General features: G+C 33.8%; 1 protein-coding gene and 1 non-coding gene across 7 annotated transcripts in view; one reads left to right on the top strand and one right to left on the bottom strand.

Annotated features, from left to right (window-relative positions):
* LOC106670919 (segmentation protein cap'n'collar) overlaps positions 1-14,401 on the top strand; it is a 173,380-nt gene extending 158,979 nt beyond the window's left edge. For all 6 annotated transcript variants that reach the window (XM_024227761.1, XM_024227769.1, XM_024227766.1 and 3 more), the window contains 8 exons: positions 4,829-5,057; positions 5,120-5,253; positions 6,088-6,190; positions 8,708-8,909; positions 8,975-9,282; positions 9,349-9,647; positions 9,712-9,885; positions 13,356-14,401. In XM_024227761.1, the coding sequence (XP_024083529.1) occupies positions 4,829-5,057; positions 5,120-5,253; positions 6,088-6,190; positions 8,708-8,909; positions 8,975-9,282; positions 9,349-9,647; positions 9,712-9,885; positions 13,356-13,520 (1,614 nt within the window). In that variant the 3' untranslated portion in view covers positions 13,521-14,401. The remainder of the gene's footprint in view (positions 1-4,828; positions 5,058-5,119; positions 5,254-6,087; positions 6,191-8,707; positions 8,910-8,974; positions 9,283-9,348; positions 9,648-9,711; positions 9,886-13,355) is intronic.
* Positions 14,402-18,994: 4,593 nt separating this feature from the next.
* On the bottom strand, positions 18,995-19,067 carry Trnav-aac. The gene has a single exon. It is a non-coding gene; the product is annotated as a tRNA-Val (tRNA).
* Between the last annotated feature and the right edge of the window lie 4,206 nt (positions 19,068-23,273).

The raw sequence follows: 23,273 nt of genomic DNA, 5'->3' as shown, positions 1-23,273 counted from the left end.
CACTCAGGGTTGACATGTTAACTTTTTTTGTCTTTTGAGTGTACGGGTCACTATCATTTAAAAACGAATGAATATTCTGAGTAACTTCTTAAATTCACTAGTTTTCGTGGTCCGCTTGACCAATTAATATCTTTCAATTAATTAAGGTTTTTAGTTGAGATAAAAGTCAGTGTCACGAGCGGGATTCGAACCCACGACCTTCGGCTCTCAAGTGGTATCGTTACTTCGATTCACTCGGGCACTAACTTCCCATCTCAACCCCACCTTTTGAATTTTCCCTCCTTTTTGCCATTTATCTCGAGTGGATCGAAGTCACGATAGCTCAAGTGGTAGAGTAGCGGCGTATCTAGCCGAAGGTCGTGGGTTCGAATCCCGCTCTTGACATTGACTTTTTTATCTCAACTAAAAACCTTAATTAATTGAAAAATTCTGAGTAACTAGAATTGTTCCTGTAATCGCACAAAGGTACATTTTGTACACGAGAAATTTTTATCCTGGCCCAAACATAAGTTTAAGCATTACAAATGCTGTTTATATCGATTAAACATAATTATTTAAATATGTTTTATTTTAATTTTCTATTCTTCAGTGTGTAATACGGAATATTTCCCTGTGCTGGCTGGCGGCGAAGACGGCCTGTCATTAGCAACCCTCCCTCCTAATGACTTGACCCTAGCTCGCCTTATGGATCCCAATTATTCGTTTGCACTCCAATAAAATATTTCTTCTCTCTCTTCTTTCTCCATCCTGTCTCCAGGCGTTTCTCGGCCTTAATCGTCTTGAAAACCGCAGGTGACTCGATGTCGAAACACTCGATCTTTTGAATTTCAATATTTATTTTTTTTTTAATATAAATTATTGGGATTTATGATTATTTAAAATTTCAAAGAGCGGATCTTGCCCTGTCTCACAATTGGGAATTTCCTCCTAGATTATTTATTATGGAAAATAACTTACGAAGTTAAAATTAAAAAATATTTCATTTTACAAATAATAATTGATTTATTTTTATATTGTATATAAAAAAGATTAAAGATCAAATAAAACCGCCGAAAATTCAAAAAACTAAATGAACCCCTTCCCCAAATTTGCAAATTTCTACACCTTTGATGCCTTATCTTCCTTTTCTAAAAGTCACGGTGGGACAACATTGCATTCCAGCTCTTCTGGACTCCGGAAGCACGGTAAATGTTTTATACAAAATATGCCTTGATCTAATAAAAAAGTGTATAAAAAATTTCGAATCAAATCCAGGCAAATCGGTTCTATCCGTCGCTGGTGATTCCGTAATTTTTTCGGCGAGGGGGACTTAAAAATAAAAATCGCCAATTTAACATATGGTACCAATTTTAGTTTCGCCTGATAGGCCTATTCCTCTTCTTCTAGGTTCAATTTTATGAACCAATCAGGTTTAATTATCGATCCTATTTTTATATTTTTAATACTATTTATACTCAATCCGATCATTTTCTTACCATCGTCCATATTGCAAAATAATATTGTTTGGACTCAAAAACAATATTTTAGTGTTAAGATTGATTTACTCTCTGTCCCGTCAATTCTCGCAGTCCATCAACTGAAGAACGGGCTTTTTACGACTTCCAACAACCGCAACTGGCAACATCAATTTTTAATACGGCAACTACCTTAATCGGACATTCCATCGATTGTTCTTGTTAACTTTCTAACTTTTCATTGAAATAATGTCCTTAATTTTTATTTGATCATTGATTCGGTAAACGAGCGATCGTGTTCCTCATAGAAAGGTCAGCAAGGAAGAGATGAGAACCGACTGCAGTACACAATAGGCTCAAGAAACATTAGTCGCTCCTGATGATATAACATTTGTACATTAACCGGAACATTTTCGAGACTACTTCTGTACAAGTGATTTATGCTCGTCAAACGAGATTTTTATTGTGCTAAAACCTACATAAAACGACTCGGTGAACAACCTCTCGATCTATTGAATCGACGGTTCCTCTTGTTCCCCTCTTCTAAATCCTGTTTCATATTAATTCGTCGGTATTTATTATGTTATAATAGAAAAGTAAAAAATTATTTCTTTATTAAATTGTCAACGATGCCGTTATGTTGTTTTAGTTCACGCTTTCAAATTAAGTGTACAAGTAGATCTGAATCCGCCGCCTCGTCGGTCACGGATTTTCTTCAAGGCATTTGAAAAACTGGGAAATTTACAAAAAAATACTAAACCTCATCAACGACGAACTGATGCGTGTGCTTCTGAATTTCTTGAACAATTCTTTTTTTACTTCTTCAACACAGTTTGATCATCCTTGTTCATCTAGCGCGTTTCGCCATTCTCACTTTGATGTGAAGAAATGTAAAAAGGAAAAGAAATTATTTATTAACTTTTAAATAAAACAGTGTGGATGGCTCTCGTGCTTCCTTCCATGTTGTTCTGAAATTAAATTATTCTAATACAAAACTTTACTGGTTACTATAATCAGCTTGGGTAGAAAGAAACATATTGATTTTACACTAATAATCTTATTATTATTAAGATTATTTTTATGTTAAGTATCTACTCATAATAGTAATAATAATTGATTTATTATTTTTTAAATTCGAGTCTTTTGTAAAGGTTTTTGGGGGTTGATAATACAATGGGCAGAATACTATTCTTTCCTTGACTGCCACCTAAACGGGTTTATTATGGAACTCATATAGCTGATATCTATATACCTTGGAGCACTTAGCACCAGGTGACCCTTGAGGAGAAGGATTGAGCCTATTGCACTGAACTAGGAAACTATAGGAAAGTACAATAAGCCAGAAGGCTGCAGTGCCTGGTGAGCAAAAACCCTCTTATTAGTATCCTCATCACAATCACAATCACCATCACTAAGCACCACATAAAACTGAGCACTTTCCTTGGTACTTCTTCATGGATCTCCTTGGGTATGAGAAATGTCCTAATGAAGTGGCTAACTGTTTATATTTGAAGGATATGTGCTGATGTCTCTGGTTCCTCATGGCAGAGCTGGTAAGTTTCCATTTCAGCCTTGCCCTATCCTTAAGGTGATAGTTAAGAGTGTAGGTTGGTATAGAGGCCTATAATTCTCCTCAAATCCTGCCTGCTGAAAGATAGTTCTTTCGCTTTTCATTTTATGATATTTATAAATATCTTAGCTTGCCTCATACCTGGAGTGTTTGCCCAATGTTAGAGTTTTTCTTTCTCAGATCATTCTTCCAGCTCCATCATAAGCACACACTCTGGAGTACTTAGTTGTGGTTCTGGTCCCATGAGTGAGAAGGTTGCCCCTTTTCTATTTAGTTGCTCAGGCTGTTCATTTACTTCTATTCCTTCATATCCAGGAACCCACTTTAAGGTAATCTTGTTTTGTTTTCCCAGCGTCATTTGACTTTTTAGGCACTCCCACACAAATTTGAGAGTTGAAAGTATACACATTTAGTGCCTTTATGGCTGCTCCTAGCACTAATCCACTCAACCATGCTTTGCAAAACATTATAAATCAATTAAAATAATTACTTTGGTTAATAAGACCAATTACCTCTCAAAAGTGGAAGGCTTCTTTGGAACACCATATTTAACAGACTGGAACTGTGGGTTTTGAGTCAAACATTCCAACATCCTCAGCATCCAAACTACCCAATCTTTAGTCTTACGAAAAATCCTTGATAGAAATGATGAATGGTGGAGTGAGTGCGGTGTTCAATCCTTTTAAAAAAGATAGTTCCTACTCACAGTAAGTTGTTTTCCAACGATCCGGATTTCGAGCTTTTAGCTCATCATCAGGTTGAAGGAGTTGAATCTAAATCCTTGATGCTCCATTTTATGCATCAGGCAAAATTACACATACAGACTTATATATCACAACAAAATTCCTCAAACCCTCCTCACCGACTGAAGAGACAATGGCTGTGGTATCTCTTAAAAAGTGGTAGTTAAAGCGACATTGGCATAAGCATTAATTAAACAGTCAACATACTAGCATCATTGAAGTACTACCATTTTCTCCACTCTTGTCTTTAATTTTGTATTTTCTTATATCATTTGTTACATGTTACTGATCAACAGTTGTTGTAATTCACTAATTTCGTGGTCCGCTTGACCAATTAATTATTACAATTAATTAAGGTTTTTAGTTGAGATAAAAAAGTAAATGGCACGAGCAGGATTCGAACCCATGATCTTCGGCTTGATTCGCCGCGGCTCTACCAATTGAGCTATCGTGACCTCGATCCACTCGGGTTGTTGTAATATACTACAAATTTAAAAAACATAAATAAATAAAAATAATTGCCCAGGTTTTTTAATTATTAAAACTTATTTAATTCCTACAGGTGGAAAATATGATAGAGTGATAGAAACAAAACCATTAACTTAAGAAAATCTGTTGGTATAATATTGTAAATTGTTGATATGATATTGACATTGATCAATATTGATCATGTCTAAGCTGAAAAGATCACTGGTATATAATGTTTAAAAAAATGTTTCTTCATAGAAATTAGGAAGAGGTGATTATGTAGATTCACTTTATGTAAATTTATAAATTTGTGAGTAGAACCATCTTTTACAAAAAGTGAATGTTCCTTCATGATTTCTAAATTTTGACGGTTTTATTACATTATTTTTTTTTCTGTTTTTGGTATATCATCACTGCCTACTTAGGAAGTGTCTTTTACACATTTATTACGCCTAAAATGTTTTCTAATTGAAACTACGTTGGTTTTAAATACACTTATTACAATTATTTAAAAAAAGTTTAACATAATTTTAAATCATACAAGTTAAGAGAAAAGTGATTTTATTTATTTATTTTTTTTTTTTTTTTTGCAGGGTCGGGTGGGGTACTCGAGAACAGTTAGCATGGAGCAGCGCTGGCAAGACTTGGCGTCACTCTTGAGCCTGCCAGAGTCCCAGCACTATCCGCACAACCTCCACCACCACCATCACAATCACCATCATCCTATGAGCCCTTACCACCACGGGTCTGACACCAAGACCATGGCTCACCCACCAAACCCAACAGGGCCTGAATCTCAGCCGCATTATTCGTCCTCTCTAGGTACTTGTGTCAATTTGTAGTCTTTGTTACATGTTAAATTGATAATCAACATTTAATTTTAGGTACTAATAATAATGTGGGTTCGGCTGTTGCATCTTCGATGAACCTAATGACCAATTCAAGTGAGCCAATGGTCAATGAAGCGGCTGGAGTGACATTCAAAATGGAAAACAACAACGACATGATGTACTATCAGGTGAGACAGAATAACATTTATTCGATATCCCAGTAATATAAAGTAAGGTACAGAAATTCCTGTCATATCGAAAGACTTAACCTTTGACTCTACCAATTTGGGTATCTATGAATGAGTGGTCAGAACTTTACAATATTTTTTTGTAAATTATTTTCAAATAAATACCCTTAATATAAATATTGTAGTGATTATTGTTTAAATATTGTTTATATAAGAAAAGGCTGACAGTAAAAGTCACAAATAAGGGAAATGATTCATGATGTAATCTCCTAATTCCACTTGTCAGACAAATAGAGGCTAAAATTTTTTGCATTTTATTCATATATAAATTAAAAGTCAAAGCTTGAATTGTTTGAAGATGATGAGGTCATTTTATATAACTGTGCAATCTACAAATCAAGATAAGCACAATTAAGAAAATTGTTTATTTGGAGATTAACTTTTTAAACAACTCAATGCGTAATGATTTTGAAGATAACTATTTAGATTTTAAAAATTGTAAATATTCTTTAAAAAAACCAGTGATTGAAATAATAAGTTTTAGAGTTACAATTTCACTGTCAACTAAAACACAACTAAATTGAATACACTTGCCCCATTTTTTAATAATCAAAATTAAAGTTCTTCCCAGATTTTGTAATTATAAGGAATAATTAAATTTTTAAATGAGGCAACGGTGGCTGAATGATGAAGGCATCCGACTCGTATTTGCCATGCTGGTACTGCACATGGTTTTTTAATTGACAAGAGCATGAAAGAAATATATAGATCTTTACTTATCTAAGTTTTTAATGTTAAAATTAAGCAAATATCAAATGTTGCTCTTTGTTTCAGCAAAACGGAACAACCGAGATGAACCACAACAGTACAGAAGGATTCCTGTCATCGATATTGAACGATGAGGATTTGCAACTTATGGATATGGCAATGAATGAAGGTAAATTATACATTCTTCTATTTCATGACTTTTCTGACATTTCTTTACTTTTTTCATGCAAATTTTTAAATTAGATTCATTTAATGTCAATTATATATAGTTTAAGGAAATTTCCAAAGAGCGCCAAATTTAATCACTTGTATAGATCTTAATGTAGGCACCTCATTGGTATATTAATAGGTCAATTGTTCTTTTTGAATTATAAATCAAAAGGAAGTGAAAACCAAATGACAAAGCAAGTTTTAGGGTGTATCAACCATAACAATTATTAATAACAATGTGCTTTTATGTGCTGTATTTTGTGTCATTGAGTTTCTTAGTATCTTTTAAAAAAATCGGTATCAGTTTGACAGTAGTCGGTTAATCTTATAATCCTTGAAACTAATTTAGATGATTATAAAATCCATTTTTACAAATTCATTAGTTTTTTTTTATATATTGTATATATGATTTCTGTTCCTTTATGTTTTGATAAGTGTGACATTGTTTCCGAGGAAAGTGGGGATAAAGTAGAAAGAGATAGTGGGACGGGGAGGAATTCATGACAAACATTCGATTAATTAAACTACCCGGCTGAGTCATTGTGCGATAAGTCAAGCTAGTGTTTGTGTTCAAAACGTAATGGACATTTTAGTTGCACCTTGCACACCACGATTCTTCATACCGTGGTGTGGCTGGTTTAACCTTTACAATGCCAATCAATCAGGTTAGCACATGATGACATGTGGATTATTTATCTTTTATGGTTATTTCTTTCAATACCATTTTTGGGGCTGTTTTAAAAAAAATCAATTTCATCAAAAGATTCTGTTTAGATGATGAAATAAATTTTGGCCTTTTTAATTAGACTTTTTTAAGTTAAAGTCATAAATGATATTCTTATTTTTTTTTTAAATTTAATAATCATGATAATTTATTTCACTTCCAATAAATAAATAAAATTACCATCAGTGTGTTGTACAGATTCTACAATTCTACTTTACTATTCAATTACAAATGAATAAAAAAAAAGGATAAAATAAAAAATATTATCCTGATTTCAGGCCGAGTCTGTTTTGTGAGTGTCAGCACATTATATGCACACTCTCCTACAATTCCTTATCATGCTCCACAGTTGATATCGTGGTTATTCTTAGTATTTTTCTGTTCAGTCAGTTTAGATCAATGGTCCTAGTTGTAAGTAAATAAAGCTCTTAGTTAAATTTAACGATTATTTATTCATTGTTCATACTGTTCATCAGTGATAAGCTAATAGTTTGAATAGTAGAAATTTGACCATCAATTAGCATCACCCTTGTCTACTACTTGGAGATAAAACTTTCATTATCAAATAATTTTAACAAAATAATGTGTGGTCACAGTGTAAATAATTTTGCAGTGGTAGACGTTAATTATCTATTTCTTTTGATTTAGTTTTATGTTTAAAAATTTTCTTTTTTATTCGCGGTGCTAATGCAAGTGTCTTTCTTTTTATTCAATGATTTTCTATTATATATTTATTATTATTGTTAATTTTTGACAAGATTTAAGATAAACAAGTGGTCATGGATGGGATTCGTACCCTAGAACATCGGTAGTGTTACGAAGACAGTGGTTCGCCCCCATTCATGTGATAACATCTATTTTACCTCACATCTAGTGTTCAAAAATTAGTAATTTCAGAGCGGAACTAAAACTGATAAATAAGTGTTAGTTGGTTTTTCTTTTCTGTTGGGGATTTGCAATAACAGATGTTATATTAACCCCAGGGTGCCAATGCACTTGAAAAAAAATTGTTTATAAGTATGCAGTACAAATCCAGGGCCTTTACCCGAGCTGCCAAATCAGCACCTTAACCATCGTAGCCACCAACTCTCCCCTATTATTATTTTCATTTCATGATTTCTCCAATAATAGGAAAATGATAGCAAATAGAAATATTCAAACCATGTTTGCAGAATATTTGAAAATGACTACAAATATTCAGTCATAAACAGTAATACATATTGTAAAAATGTTTTTACTGAAGATCTACTGTGGTGTCAAATAAAATTGCTCAAGGGATTCTAAATAGACAGTTCACGTTTGTGCTTAAATGTTAAAACTTACAAAAGCATCAGAAGAAAAGTTTATACTTAATAATTAATTAAGGTTTTTAGTTGAGATGAAAAAAAGCTAATGGCACGAGAGGGATTCGAACCCACGACCTTCGGCTAGATACGCCGCTGCTCTACCACCTGAGCTATCGTGACCTCGATCCACTCGGACATCAACTCCCCATCTCAACCCCACTCTCCGAGTGGATCGAGGTCACGATAGCTCAGGTGGTAGAGCAGCGGCATATCTAGCCAAAGGTCGTAGGTTCGAATCCCTCTCGTGCCATTAGCTTTTTTTCATCTCAACTAAAAACCTTAATTAATTGTCATGTATTAATTGGTCCAGTGGACCACGAAAGTAGTGAATTAATGATTTATACTTAATGACATTGATCCTACATATATATTTTTTTTTAAATTATTATGGATTTCTTATTTGAAGGACTGTACACAATGCGGATGTTGGAAGGTGCAACTGGCGGTAGCAATACAGCAGGAGGAGATTCAGACAGTGCCGTTAGTTCAATGGGCTCTGAAAGAGTTCCATCGCTTACATCTGACACCGAATGGATGGAAACTAACTCTGATTCAGGCCACACACCTGCCGATCATTACCCATCGGATTATTCTTCATCCGCTTTTAGGTATTTTCCAATTTCAATGCACACGTTTAAATTTATTTTAAATGTATTTAATGTTCTTCTGTTAGTAAATATAGGTGGTATGATTATGGGTGCAGTAGACAGCTGTCTGGAGAGAGCAGCCGAGGTCAGCCGGTGGCACAAAAGAAACACCACATGTATGGAAAACGGGTTTTCCATGAACAGACTCCCAATTCGACAGTCAACGGTGCTTGTTTGCCGTTAAAATCTGAAGGAAACACTGCGCCGGCAGTATTACCACCGCATGTATCTCCATATCAGTCACCCCCATTGGATGTCGTCAGGAATGTTAGTCAGCCTGAATTGAAGTACTCTTGTTCTGTCGAATTCTCAAGACAAAATCTTGTCCCACATGGTAAGTTTATAATAAAAATGAAAATAACCCTAAGTGGACATATTTAATAAAAATAATATTGAACAGGTGGCTTAAGATCAAATCCTGCTCAAATTGCTGCTCACAATCACACCTACCATATTCTCCCCGAGAGCTGTGGTATGCAACAACGACCTCTGACAAGGGATAAAAAGAGCAAGAAAAGTGAAGAGGAGCAGCATTTATCCAGGGATGAAAGGAGGGCTAGATCTCTAAACATTCCAATGGCTGTCGACGACATCATTAACCTCCCGATGGACGAATTTAACGAAAGATTGAGCAAATACGATCTTTCAGAAAATCAGCTTTCACTCATTAGAGACATCAGGAGGAGAGGAAAGAACAAAGTATAACCTTTTTTTCCAATTTACCAAAATTAGAAAAATATTAAACAGACAAAATTATTTTAAGGTTGCCGCTCAAAACTGCAGAAAACGTAAATTAGACCAGATTCTTTCTTTAGCCGATGAGGTAAGACAGATGAAAGAGAGAAAACAGAGACTGCTGCATGAGAGACAAGTACTTCTTTCTGAAAGCAACAGGATAAAAAGCAAATTCTCTCAACTCTACAGACATATATTTCAAGTGAGTGCTAATAACACAAACAATAATTCCCAAAATGTATCTAAAATGAATATTATCAAATTGTTTCATTCAAAAAGAATGTCATCTTATCTTAATTTGCACTTTTTATGTTTTTTCAAGCCTATAACCTTGTTACATCATGAATAAAATTGTTTATTTAAGTTTAGCAACTTTCCACTTTTTCGCAAATTTAAATTATTTATTAATGTTTTTTCAGTGAATAATAATTGGAAGAATTTCTTGTCCTTTTATGCCTTTTCAAATAAAATAAAACTCATATAAGCAATTTAAATGTAAAAAGTAAAAATGTAGCAGCTGCGAATTACTTAAAATTGCACCAGGCAAGCAGCTCCAGATTTAACCATCGCGATCTGACCCTGTGATGCTAAAAATGTATTAAAAAACATGATTAAAAGAATAGGTGGGTTGGATCAGCACAGAAGCTCTCATGTATCAAAAGCATAGTCAATAGGTGGCTCATGGAGGATCTGACTCGTAGAAGAATGGTCATCTTCACACGATTAAGAATAGGCCGTGTAAGGTTGACTCACAGACACTTACTTTTGTAGAGAAGAGTAAGTGAGTAAGTGTGTAGAAGTTGCTTGATATAACCCCACCTAATTGATTGATTGAAACTCCATATGATATGATAATCGTGCTGAGCACTACATCAAGTATCTAGGTACCCTGTTCCGATTCTTGGAGGAAACAGGGTGTTGGGGCTTCAGCGACTTTGTTGTTTGTGGGAGGTAATCCTATCCCAAATGTGTTGCCAGAAATATTTATGACATTTTGCCACTAACCTGGTAGGATCTAGAGCTTCTGTATTAAAATAATCCTAAAATAGCGTCAATAGGCAATAACTTAGAAAATGAAATATTATCTAATATTATTTAAGTTAATATTAAGTGTTTTAAACTTTAATAATGAAACCAATAAATAAAATTATAGTATTAGTTTTAAATTAAAAATTAAAGAAACAACGAAAGAGCTCATCAATGAATTATGAAAAGAAAGAAAAAACTAAGTTTGATTAAAGATATGTAGGCTAAAAGTTCACTTGTAAGTAGTATTGATTTATGTGATGTAGCGTTGGGGTCGTGTGGGAAAGACTGATGAAATCGGGCCCACTGATGCTGCAATGCAGGAAGATGTCAGGCAAGCAGTCGTTGTGTGTCGAGACATAGAACACAACTGATTGTACTGCAGCAGACGAATAATAATAACGCCCATATTATTGAACTGAAATTAAACTATTGGATACATAATACAATTCAACTTATACAAAATATTACTGCCTGAAAAATGTAACTTTAAAAATGTAATGTGTATTGTCTTCTTGGCAGTTGAGACGCGACTGATTAAGTCACTTGACAAAAGGAAGGACCATTTCTGTGGCAATGAAAAATACAAAACAAATTGCCGTAGCAACGATGCTCATAGCAACCAAAATCCAAAAGTGTAAACATGTGGTTCCTGTAGCAACGGGAAGCATAAACATTCTGTCCCCATAGCATTGAGACCAAACAAACTCTTAACTGGAAAAATTAAAATTTAAATTCAATTTAAATTTTGGTCTAAATATTCCACCCATCAAATTTTATACATTTCCAGCCCAACAATCAGGAAGTAGGGTGATAAGTGATCGTTGTACATGTATAGACTACTTTTGTTGTTTTTACTTTGAGTACTCTTGTTATTCCATCTTGGCCACAGTGGACATGGATTACTCGTCCTCGTGGCAAATGTAGCAGTGGTGCATGATCATCTTGTAGGAGGACCAGTGACCCTTCTTCTACCTTGGTTTCAGGGTTTGTCCACTTCCCTCTATGTGGAAAGTTGTGCAGATAATCCCATCTCCATTTCTTCCAGAGGCCTCCCCCTGGGAATCTCTGTAACATCCCATACCAGCTTGAAGCATAGAGGAGTACCGCAACCAAAAGCATAAACATTTGGTTCCCATAGCAAAAGGAAGCCTAAACATTTGGTCCCCATAGCCACGAGACCAAACGAACTCTAACTGTTAAAAATAAATTTCACTAATTTTGTGGTCCGCTTGACCAATTAATACATTACAATTAATTAAGGTTTTTAGTTGAGATGAAAAAAAAGTTAATGGCACGAGCGGGATTCGAACCCACAATCTTCGGCTAGATACACCGCTGCTCTAGCATTTCATTTGTCGTCGAGAATCCAATCCGATTGCACGACATTTGAAAAATGGCAAAAAGGAGGGAAAACTCGTAAGGTGGGGTTGAGATAGGAAGTTGATGTCCGAGTGGATCGAGGTCATGATAGCTCAAGTGGTAGAGCAGCGGCGTATCTAGCCGAAGATCGTGGGTTCGAATCCCGCTTGTGCCATTAACTTTTTTTTCATCTCAACTAAAAACCTTAATTAATTGTAATGTTAAACATAAAATAAAAATTCAATTTAAATTTAGGCGTAAACACAGGGTTGTTTTACTTTATATGGTGCTTTTATTGTTGTATACCCTAGTGTGTGTTGAATGTTTTTATTAGCGTGAGTGTGCAGAGTGAGATGGTTGTGCAGAATATTTTTAGTGATTGAGAACTGGGGGGGAGGGCTGAGAATGGGTTTGGATTTAGGAACTGATCGTGTGGGAGCTGAAATGATTTAGCTGTTGATAGCTCCTTGGTGGCTGTGGTTAAGACCAAGGTTTGACCCTGGATTGCGACCAGGGTGAATGATTCTCAAGGCCTGCAGATGGACTATGAAAAGTGATATGACTCTGTACACACGTATATGTATGTACATGTGCTTTACTCCGTTTTGCCTTGTAGTTTGTGAAATGTTTTTCCTTAAGAAAGCAACCCATTGCTTTGAAGTAGTCTGAAGGTGCAAGGTCAGATTTTAGTAAGTGAGAGCAGCTTGATTTCTTCTATTGTGCTTTATATGTTGGGATGCTTGAATGTTTTAAATTATAAAATTATTTATTGCAGTTACCTCGTGCAGTCTTTTCTTCTTCTGATTTGCTTTAACAGTCCCGTTGCTGCTGTTTCTCACATTTTTCATTCATTTTTTTCACAGTTTCATAATTCAATGCCATTAAAGATATGCCAAACTTAGTATTAAATGGAAGAATTTTGTTAGTTTGTTTACAATTGGTTCAGTATAGTAAAGAATTAAATGATGCCAATAACAATAACATTACAAGACAGAAAAAAAACATTAAGAGAAGTGAAAAACTTTTTATAAGTAGATATAGCTTGATTCTCTCATATCCTGGATTCCTATTCTCGCTGGATTTTCTGTCAGATATGTTCCAGTATTTTGTCATATTCAGTTGTTGGTGTGTGTTAATTTTTCCTCTACATGCTGTTTCAAAATATTAAATAGTCAAGGATGGCAAACCAGGATGATTGAAGACAATCAAGCTACAGTTTCATCATGTTTTAATCACCCCATTATATTAACATTGTTGAATTTGTTTTTTCTTGTTTTTTTTCAGTCTTTGAGGGATGCGGATGGAAATCCTTACTCACCATACGAGTGGAGCCTCCAACAGACAGCCGATGGTTCTGTAATCGTAGTACCAAGGGGCAACCAGACTATGCTTGATCAGACGGATCCTCTGCCCACCAGAAAGCCACACGATCATCAACGAACACCCTGAACGCTTCAAAATCCCCCAAAAGGGAATTTTACCCCTCTGATACCTGATTATAATTAAGTTTTTTGTTTTTTTAGTTGTATGTTACAAATCACTACTTGGTCCTCCTTTTTCAGGTGGACGGTAGCCAGATGAAAGGCAAAGCTAAGCAATGCCTTTAATTTCCTGGCTTTTATGTACTTACTATTTGTAATTATTTCAGTTTATTTCTTCTCAAATTGTATGTTTTCATGCGATTTTAATTTGTCCCTTTCGCACAAATGTATTGGTGATTTATTTAATAGAACCCTAATTTAAATTGGTGGTTACGGTATGAAAGTATTTCCAAATACTACACAAATTCTTAATTTATATTCAGTAGATAGTTTTATTTTTATGTAAAAAATAAAACAAAAAAAAAGTTGTTTAAAAAACTATTAATTTAGAGTTATTGTGAAGTTCATCCTTCATTTTGTTTATATTGTATATAGAGAAAATTTATTTTAAAGAAATGTTTCAGACCTTTTCACTCATGCTATAAATTTTCTTATAAGTTTTAAGCTTGGAAGTAACAGATCCTTTCATTCCATAGGTTAATCTGTGATACTAAAACCTATACTAATTTGGGACTTTGTCTACATTCTTTTAATTTCATTTTTCTTTTAAAAAGAAGTAAGTTTTATTTGTGTTGTTTATTGTTCCACTAGTGGCTACTTTTATTTCATCGGTTCAATTTTAACAAGCAAACAAATGACTAGTTGTAAATTAGTTTTTTTTTTTACATATTTCTTTTACACAGTACATGATGTATTTTGGTGCAATTAATTTTTATATTTGTATTATTATTATTTGTTTAATAGTACTACTTAAGCTTTTACAATATACCAAATCATAGTAATAGTACATTTTATTTGTTCTATTAATTGATACTCCTTGGCGTAGGATTGTTGTAAACCTATTTGAAACCCCTCTATGTATTTTTCATGTATTCATTTTTCTGTAAATTGTTAATTTATTTTTAATTTTGGTACTGGGCAACCTAATCCAATATTAAATTAAACATTTGCTCTAAAAAAAAAGAAAGAAAGAAAGTTATTTTCGATTCATAGCAAAATTGTAAATAAAACAATCAACAAAGGATTGATTGTGTATAATATTTTTATAATTTAAACAGTACTGTCAAGAAAAATAAATAAATAAAAACTGATAAGCCTCATCTTTGAATAATTGCATGTTGGCGCAATGACAGAAGATCTCTGTAAATAGTGTGAATTTTTTATCGTATTGTCCATTATTTTTTTAAATGTATACAATAATAGTGAGTTGTTATTTTAAAAAAAATTAACTATTCTTATTGTAATAAACCAATGGGTAACCATACATGCTATTTTCCAATATTCCCTTACTACTCCTTTTTTTAGCAACTATTTGTAGAATGTACAAATTAGTGAATCCAGCTATAACATGATGATTGGAGATGATCAAATGACAAGTATTAATAATCAAGCACCTTACAGGCTTCAATACAATTGTTGGTGATACTTAAAAAAAAAATTGTTAAAACCAAAATTATTCCATCAATTTTGGCCAAATTTAGATGATGAGACACAAACAGCATGATTTGGCTAACAGATAAAATTGAAAGCTGAAATTGAATATCCATACTATTATTTTTTTTTTTGTATTTACTATCAACTATAGACAAATCAATGAATCTTCAACTGAATGTTTTTCTGCTTGTGTGGACAGTAGTCTTCATTTCTTACACTGCGACGTAAGACATCTTAGCAGAATCAATCTTTCTTTTTTAGTTAGTGTCTTTTTACAAATTGGCCATGAAAACAATACGGCTATTACGTCAGATAGCCAAGCAGCCATCAAAGCACTAAGTTCAAATATCGTTAGCTTGCAAAATAAAACTAAACGAATTAGGTATGCAAAACAGTCACCCTCAGCTATGACTTAGGACATGTGGGAGTAGAAGGCGACAAGAAAGTCTATGCCCTTGTAAGAAGAGGGGATGATATACCAATGGTAGGACCCAGCAATGAGTGCCTTAGACAGAAGGAAAAAAGAAAATGAGGGAACAATGGAACTCACTTGGACACAAACAATCTACGAACCAACTAACAAACTTTGGAAGAAAAGCAGTAACAAAATTCATCAAAGGAGTAGTTGACACAATACGCTCTGCCCAAGAAAATATGCACTTCACTCAGCAGTATTTCTTGACGTCTTAGAGACATTTGGCAGAGTATACTGTTAAGGTCTCTCTACCTCATCCTGAAGAACTTCCTCTCATTGTAAGAATGGCTCTGAATTTGCAAACATCAAGCCCATCAAGGCTGGACATCCCCAAGGGAGTATCCTAGGACCAATCCTCTACACCAGGGGTCAGCAACCTTTTTTGGAAGACGGGCCATTTTCAAAATAAATTTTTTTATGCGGGCCGCACATTCAAATGTAACTTAATTAGTGCTTATATATCATATACGAGTATAAATATTATTATGGGGAGTGGGGATTAAACTTGCACAGTAAAATAGGTTTCCCACTATGCTTCTGTTAGCGCGCTTTTTTGTCACCGGCCACATTTTGACACGCTCACGCTCATTTTGAAACGCTTAAAGTTTGTTGATTTTTCCTAAAATTATATTGGGCTTTGGTGGGCCGCACAAAAAGTTGCAAAGGGCCGCAGGTTGCCGACCCCTGCTCTGCACAGTTTACACCATTGACATACTACCCTAACACCCACAACACAATCTTTGCAGATGACACCGCATTCCTCTGTTGACCCTATGTAACCCAAGACCATCTAGACCTCATTACCAACTGTTGCACTTGGTGGTCCATTAAGCTAAATGAAAAAAAGAGCCACACGTGATGTTCACACTTAGAAGATATACCTGTCAACCAGTGCACATATACAGTAAGGAAATCCCTCTATCCAACCAAATCCTCCCTCTTGGGTCCTACATGGGCAGCTACATAGAACACAAAACAAAAACACTGAAGGTATGGACGATTCAGACGCCGTCTTGGACTTAAATCCTCAGTGAGTATACACAATAAATTAACCATACACCAGACACTAATTTGGACGTAAAGAGTTGATCTGTGGGGTTACTCTAAGCCTTCCAACATCCAAAGAATCCAATCTTTTGAATCAAAAGTCCTCTGTGGTATCAACACTCCATTCTACGTCAATAATCAAACCATTCACAAAGGCCTAGACATCCCATTCATGATGGATATAATCCAAATACGATTCCACAACTTTCACTCCAAGCTTTTCCCCCACACCAATCCATTAGCTTCAATGTTCCACCCTAACAATCAACTATGCCACCTAAGAAGTGTGAGTTCGTGACAGTTGTTATTCCTAACTACCCTAAATACAGATTCCTGCCAGATTTTTATTTTATTGTTCACTACCATCACATTGTTAAATGTATAAATTTTTTAAGAAAACAATTGAAATAAAAATTAAATATTCTAATCTTCCTGTTATAAGAATTTGTCAGGGATTGTGGTTAATATTTGATAGATCATATTGTTGTCATCATGACATCATTAATAGTTGAGATGTTTATTTTACGACATACATATTTTGACAATTTTAAAAGTTCGGTTTTAACAATGTATTAAAAAAAGTTGACCCATGCAATTATTTTGAAAGCGGATTTGTTATTACTATACAAATAACAATTTTATAAAGTGATAAAAACAACTCTGGTTATTATAGAAATGGCAATTAGAATGGTAGTTTTAACCAATTTCTAAAAGACATTTAGCAACAGTGAAAATAATAGTAATGAGAAATATTGATTGCATAAGATGGCATGAACGTAATAGGATATTTTGACAATTAAACTAGGTCAACCAAATTAGAAGAGTATTTCTAAATAATAAAAGTATGTATTTGTTCGTCCACCATTCAGCAAAATATTTCGACACCCGTAGTACAATATTTAAATGAAAACAACAAAGACAAATTTGAGGTGTATTTATATTAGAGGATTGTCTTCGATATGAAGAATAATTAATAATTTATTGCCACAGAATTGATACGATGATCATAACGTTAAGATGTTGAAAATATGTTTAAACAGTGATCACTTCTGAAAACTAATCCAAGACAACACATTCACTCATTGCTGATGATAGGTTCAAAGGAATGAAAGAAGGAAAAGAAGCCTGACTAAAAACGTAATTAATAAATTAATATCAAGGTTTCATAAGTTGTTTACAAATGTTTACAGTTTCTTATAAGTTGCAAAACAAAGACAGTTCTGTTATCTTGAGTAAAGTTATATTCACGTCATGGGTACACTATATAATGGCTATATTCATTAAATTTTTGTATACTTAATAAACAAAAAGTTTGAAGCTTTCATCATTTACTTTGTCTAATGATATTAACCTGAAGAAAATTGTCATATGTTGTAAATAACCCAATTTTTTAAAGCTAAAAAACTGCTACTAATTTAACTGTAGTTTGCATTGTTAATCTTATTATATAAAAAAATGTCTGATTATATTTGCTATTTCAGTTCAGAATTTTGATGTTTTTCCTGTATAGCATTGGATTAGGCATTCATAATTATTCTTATTATTTATCATAATTATTTTAAAGGCTGTTTATTAAATACCGAAGATAATAGCAATATTAATTAACAAGGAGGCGTAGGTTGCAGCAACAGTTTAAGCGTTGACACGGAGCTCATTACTGTAAGGTAAAGGTCCCAGGTTCGAATCCAGCAGCCCTGCATTCGAACCCAACATTTTTGGAAAAATCTTTACTTGCTAATTTTTAGTGTAAGTTATAGATTTATCATTTTTAGTTAAAACATAAAAAATTAAACAACTTGTTAACCTTTTCAATTGTACAGTAACTCAAACTTTTACACTTGAACAAAAAGCCTAATAATAATATTCACCAATTAAACAAAAATTATTTAATTATGATGGTTTGAAAGGAAATTCACCAAAAAATCTGACAATCATTGATCAGTGATAGAATAAATTGTTATTTAACTTTTAATATATCACCAAATGATTTTCAGGTGTTTTGGAGAATTTTCTTTCAAACCATCATAATTAAATAATATTTTGACTAAAATTCATGAATTTGTGATCTCTTTTAATTTTATTTACATTAAAATAAGGATGTTGTAATTAATTTGACATAAAAAATACATAATCATTGTATTATGTATGTATGTATATAAATTAAGAGAGCTTACTCAAATGAAAATAAAATGTAATTGATTTATTTTAAAGGTACAAATAGAGCTTTAAGCCCCCTTAAATGTACATATCTTACAAATAAGTTTATTTTTATAAAAAGTAAAATAACAGTAATATCTTATGCAAATTTATTGGTACCTAGTAGCAGACAAAATTTTCGGTTTTTTTAAATTAAATATAAACTTTAAAAAAAATAATTAGTTTTAAAATGAAATAAATTAATAGAGAAAATACTTTTAAAAAAAGTTTGTTTCCGCCCAGGATCGAACTGGGGACCTTCTGCGTGTTAGGCAGATGTGATAACCGCTACACCACGGAAACGTACTGACCGATTGAATCCAATGATAGTACAAGGCTTACCCAAATATTTCATGACCTAAAAAGATATATTTTAAACATCCATAAAATACATTAGTGAACCATTCTTCGTTTATTTTTTTTATGACTTGCCAATAAAAGCTGACGTGTGCTTAATAGCGTCGTAATTCTTACCTATTTAGTGTTCGTAAATTGCAAAAACGTCGGCCCAATAAAATCTAATCTTATCCTCAAGTCTATTTAGATATCTAATCTTTTTTTTCTGCTGAGGAGGGTTTAGTAAACAAACAGATCTTTAAATCCTGGCTAACGTATTGTAAATTAATTACATAAATCGATCATCAAGATGATGCAAAAGCTGTCTGATTTAGTTTGCAAGGCAATGGAAAAATTATTTTTAAAGAGATCATGAATCATTAAAAGATATTTTTATAAAACTATTTTCAAACATTTATTTATGAAAAAATTCTTATATTTGAAACTGCTCGGGAAGAAGGATTTGTTCGTCCTTAAGATTATTTTATTTTTATTTATTTATTTTAAAGGTACAAATAGAGCTTTAAGCCCCTTAAATGTACATATTTTACAAATAATTTTATTTTTATAAACAGTAAAATAATAATAATAAGGGTCGTCGGTGGCCGCAACGGTTTGGGCGTTGACACGGCACTCATCACTGTAAGGTAAAGGTCCCGGGTTCGAATCCAGCGGCCCTGCATTTATTTGGTCATATTTATATGACCTCTGCTGTTTCAAATTTGTTGGTGGTAGACAAAATTTCCAACGTTTTAATGTTATTATTTACTTGTATTTTTATTATATTATTTAATGTAAAATAATAATTATATACAATTCAAAACAAATTAAAATGATAAAAGCTTCCAGCTTTATAGCACTCAGAAGAGATATAGCTAACCTAAGGTAGAAGGTTTGGATGTTAGGGCGTGAAATGACCGTAGCCGTTAAAACGCCCTTAAAAATTAATAATAATAATAATAATAATAATAATAACAAAAGTAAGCCAGCAGGAGTGCACGTTTTTTTTTTATCGAGTGTTACTTTTCAAACGTGTTTGAATTGCCAGATTAGGTATCTAATGTTACCCATTCGTAGAAAATATTTTCTTTTTTTTTCAAGGCTTTTATACGGGTGCAAATAGTAAAATCTTCCGTTTTTTCCCAGCATTTATGTAACTTTGGGACAATCGTTATCTCTCCTAGGAAATATTTTTTATTTTTATTTGTAGCCTGTACATATTAGCACATGTACCCGATAATGATCTCAGCACGTTTTTTCACACGGCCAAATCACTAACGCCAATGTCCAGACTCCACCCGGAGGACACATTAAAGGCAAGAAGAGATCATCGTCGATTAAGGGGACGTGTTGGAGTCTCAGGATTTGAATGTGTGGAGAGGGCTCGAACAATAGGGTTAGGATGGTGTCAAGAGGTTGGTGTGAACTGTCAAAAGGAATGATGAGGTCTTTGAGGATAGTGTGGTTAGTGACTTGGTAAGGAGTTTTCCATTGGTCAGGGGTAATTTTTATTATTTTTAGTAATAATCTTTCGTTACTTTAAGAGACTGTACCAGAAGTAGCGATGTCTAAATTTGTTCGGCGGTTTCCTCAGTTTTTGTATCATGAAGACTTGTGCAAATTTCCAGAAGGTGGGAACCATGTAAAATTTCCTACATTTTAACGGCGCATTTGATTTGTCAAAGTCCGAATTTAACATCCAAATGTTATTTTGATTTGCAAAAAGGCGAATTTAATTTGAAAACTTGTATGGTGGTTATATTTATGTGATTTCTAACTACATCAATATACGTATGTCTGCTGTTACCAAAGTGTTTACTGTACCAAACGATTTACTAAAACTGTTGTTGCAAACCTTTCTTACATTTTCGAAGAACCTTGGGAAAATACGACCACTACAATCGATTCTAATAATCAAATTCCTTGATGATTCAGGAAACAACAGCGCACTATAGGTTCAGTGCAGGGGATATCATAGTTCTTAAAGACTCTTCCTGGGAATCCATCTACATTTTCGAAAAATTATATAAAAATGTGTACAAAAACATTTCAATTTGTCTAACATAAATTTGAGTAACAATCCCAAAAATATGTGCAAAAAAGATTAATAAAGAAAAAACTGTGGGGACACTGTGTGTACTATCAAATCTATTACCTAATTAATTACTAATACACCTCCGCATTGGTTGTGATTTAGTTAACAGTTAGTGACCGTTACATTTCTTGCAACTTTTTATTTTATTAATTAAAAATTTATATACACAGGCAAAACATTCTACTCATTTGTAGTATAATATATATTTGTATAAATTAATCAAAGTTTCAAGTTTTTTAACGTTTATTATTTGAGACTTTGTCTAAAAAAGTTTAAAAAAAATGTAAATTGCTAAAGGAAAATGGAAAAAATATTTTAAAAAAATAATAAAAAAAAGACGGACAGATAAAATTGTTTTAATTTTGCTTTAGATTTTCAATATCGCGTATTTCCTTCTCTTGCCTTAATTACATCTCGACGACGCTTCGGCATAACTTGTATCAGTCTGGAAATGTCTCTTCGCTGGAGGTTAGCCCATTCTTCACGAAGAGTCCTTTTAAGATCGTGGAGCGTTTCAGGAAGTGATGGACGTGCTCTTATTCGTCTTTTGAGGTTATCCCATAAATGTTCTGGAGAATGGGTTGGCCAGGCTAAGACCTTGATGTTATGCTGTTGAAGGTACGTTTGTACTATGCGAGCGACATGTGGACGGGCATTATCGTGCATTAGAATAGGATTGTATCTGAGCTCATCGAGGATAGGCAATGCAAGATGTGAAAATTTCATCCACACAGAGAGTGGCCGTCAAAGACCATCCCACGTCATCACAGAGGTATGTTGAAAAGGTTGGCTCTGGGAAAAACTAAAGGTTCGTACCTTTCATTTCGCCTTTTGCACACTCTTTCACGCCTATAAATCTACACTCATCTGTAAAAAGTACAGGAGATCAATCGTCCAAAGGACAATGGCTGTATTCTCCTGCAAATGCGAGCCATGCAACTCTATGTGTTGTGATCAATTCTGGTCTTCTTACGGGGCGAAAAGCCATCAGTCCGTACTGATTTAATCTTCTTCGAGTAGTGCGTTCAGAAATTTGGTCACCTCGAACTTCCTGGAGCTGATGAATCGCTTGAACAACAGTATGGTGCCGGTTTCGCAAAATTCTCAGTCAAAAAACGGTCATCTTGTAGTTCTGTAACCCTAGCGCGTCCAGTACCGGGCCTTCTATGGTAGGACTCAGTTTCTCGAAAACGTCTAACAGCCTCTCGCATAGTTTCGTAGCGAACTCCGGTAGCAACAGTCGCATACCTGATGGAACGTCCATCACTAAGCGCCATACCACGCGCCAAAACCTCAGCACTAATTGGCATTTGTATTGCTTCATAATTCAAAGGAGACTGAATAAACACTTTAAATTCCGTGCAAAGTAAACATTGAAAAATCCTTTACCCTTGTTTTGGATTAAGGATTATGTGTGCTTACCTCTAATTGATATTCCCAATTTAAAATACAGCATAAATAAGTTTACTGATGAAAACAATGAGACAAATTAAGGCAGAATTTTCTTTTAACAAGAAAATTTAAAAAAAATCAACTGGGTGGAATTTTTTGCCTGTCAGTGTATATAAATCACGGTATTGAAACACCGTGACTGACTGACAGACAACGCACAGACCAAACCGCTGGATCTAAACGGCTGAAATTTCGACAATGCATTCCTATAATTACATGGAGAGCCGCTAAGAAAGGATTTTTTGAAATTCCATCCCTAAGGAGATAATAAAAAATGGACTATTTTTTACCGACTATTAATAGACCGAAGTGGACTGATGAATAGAAGAATTTGAGAATTTAGAAAGCGGTACTAGCACTCTGCATCGCATTAGAATGGTACATTAAAACAGAGTCCCGCGTGGACGAAGTCACTGGTAAAACCTAGTATATATAAAACTATTGTCAGGTGGAATAATTCCAAGCTGTACTTACCTGTCCTTTTTTAGTATTTTACCTATATTAAGGAAATAACGTAAAACTACTTTTTAAATACCTTGAATACGTAGAAAACGTAGAAATTATTGTTATACGGTAACGCGAGCATTATCGAACTAGTAATCGGTTTCAGATGCAAAACGAGTTGG

Source organism: Cimex lectularius, unplaced genomic scaffold, assembly GCF_000648675.2.
Source record: "Cimex lectularius strain Harlan isolate CLEC.00 unplaced genomic scaffold, Clec_2.1 scaffold38, whole genome shotgun sequence".
NCBI classification, from domain to species: Eukaryota; Metazoa; Arthropoda; class Insecta; order Hemiptera; family Cimicidae; genus Cimex; species Cimex lectularius.
Note: the sequence above shows the minus strand (reverse complement) of the source record. Positions and strands in the feature narration are given on the sequence as shown.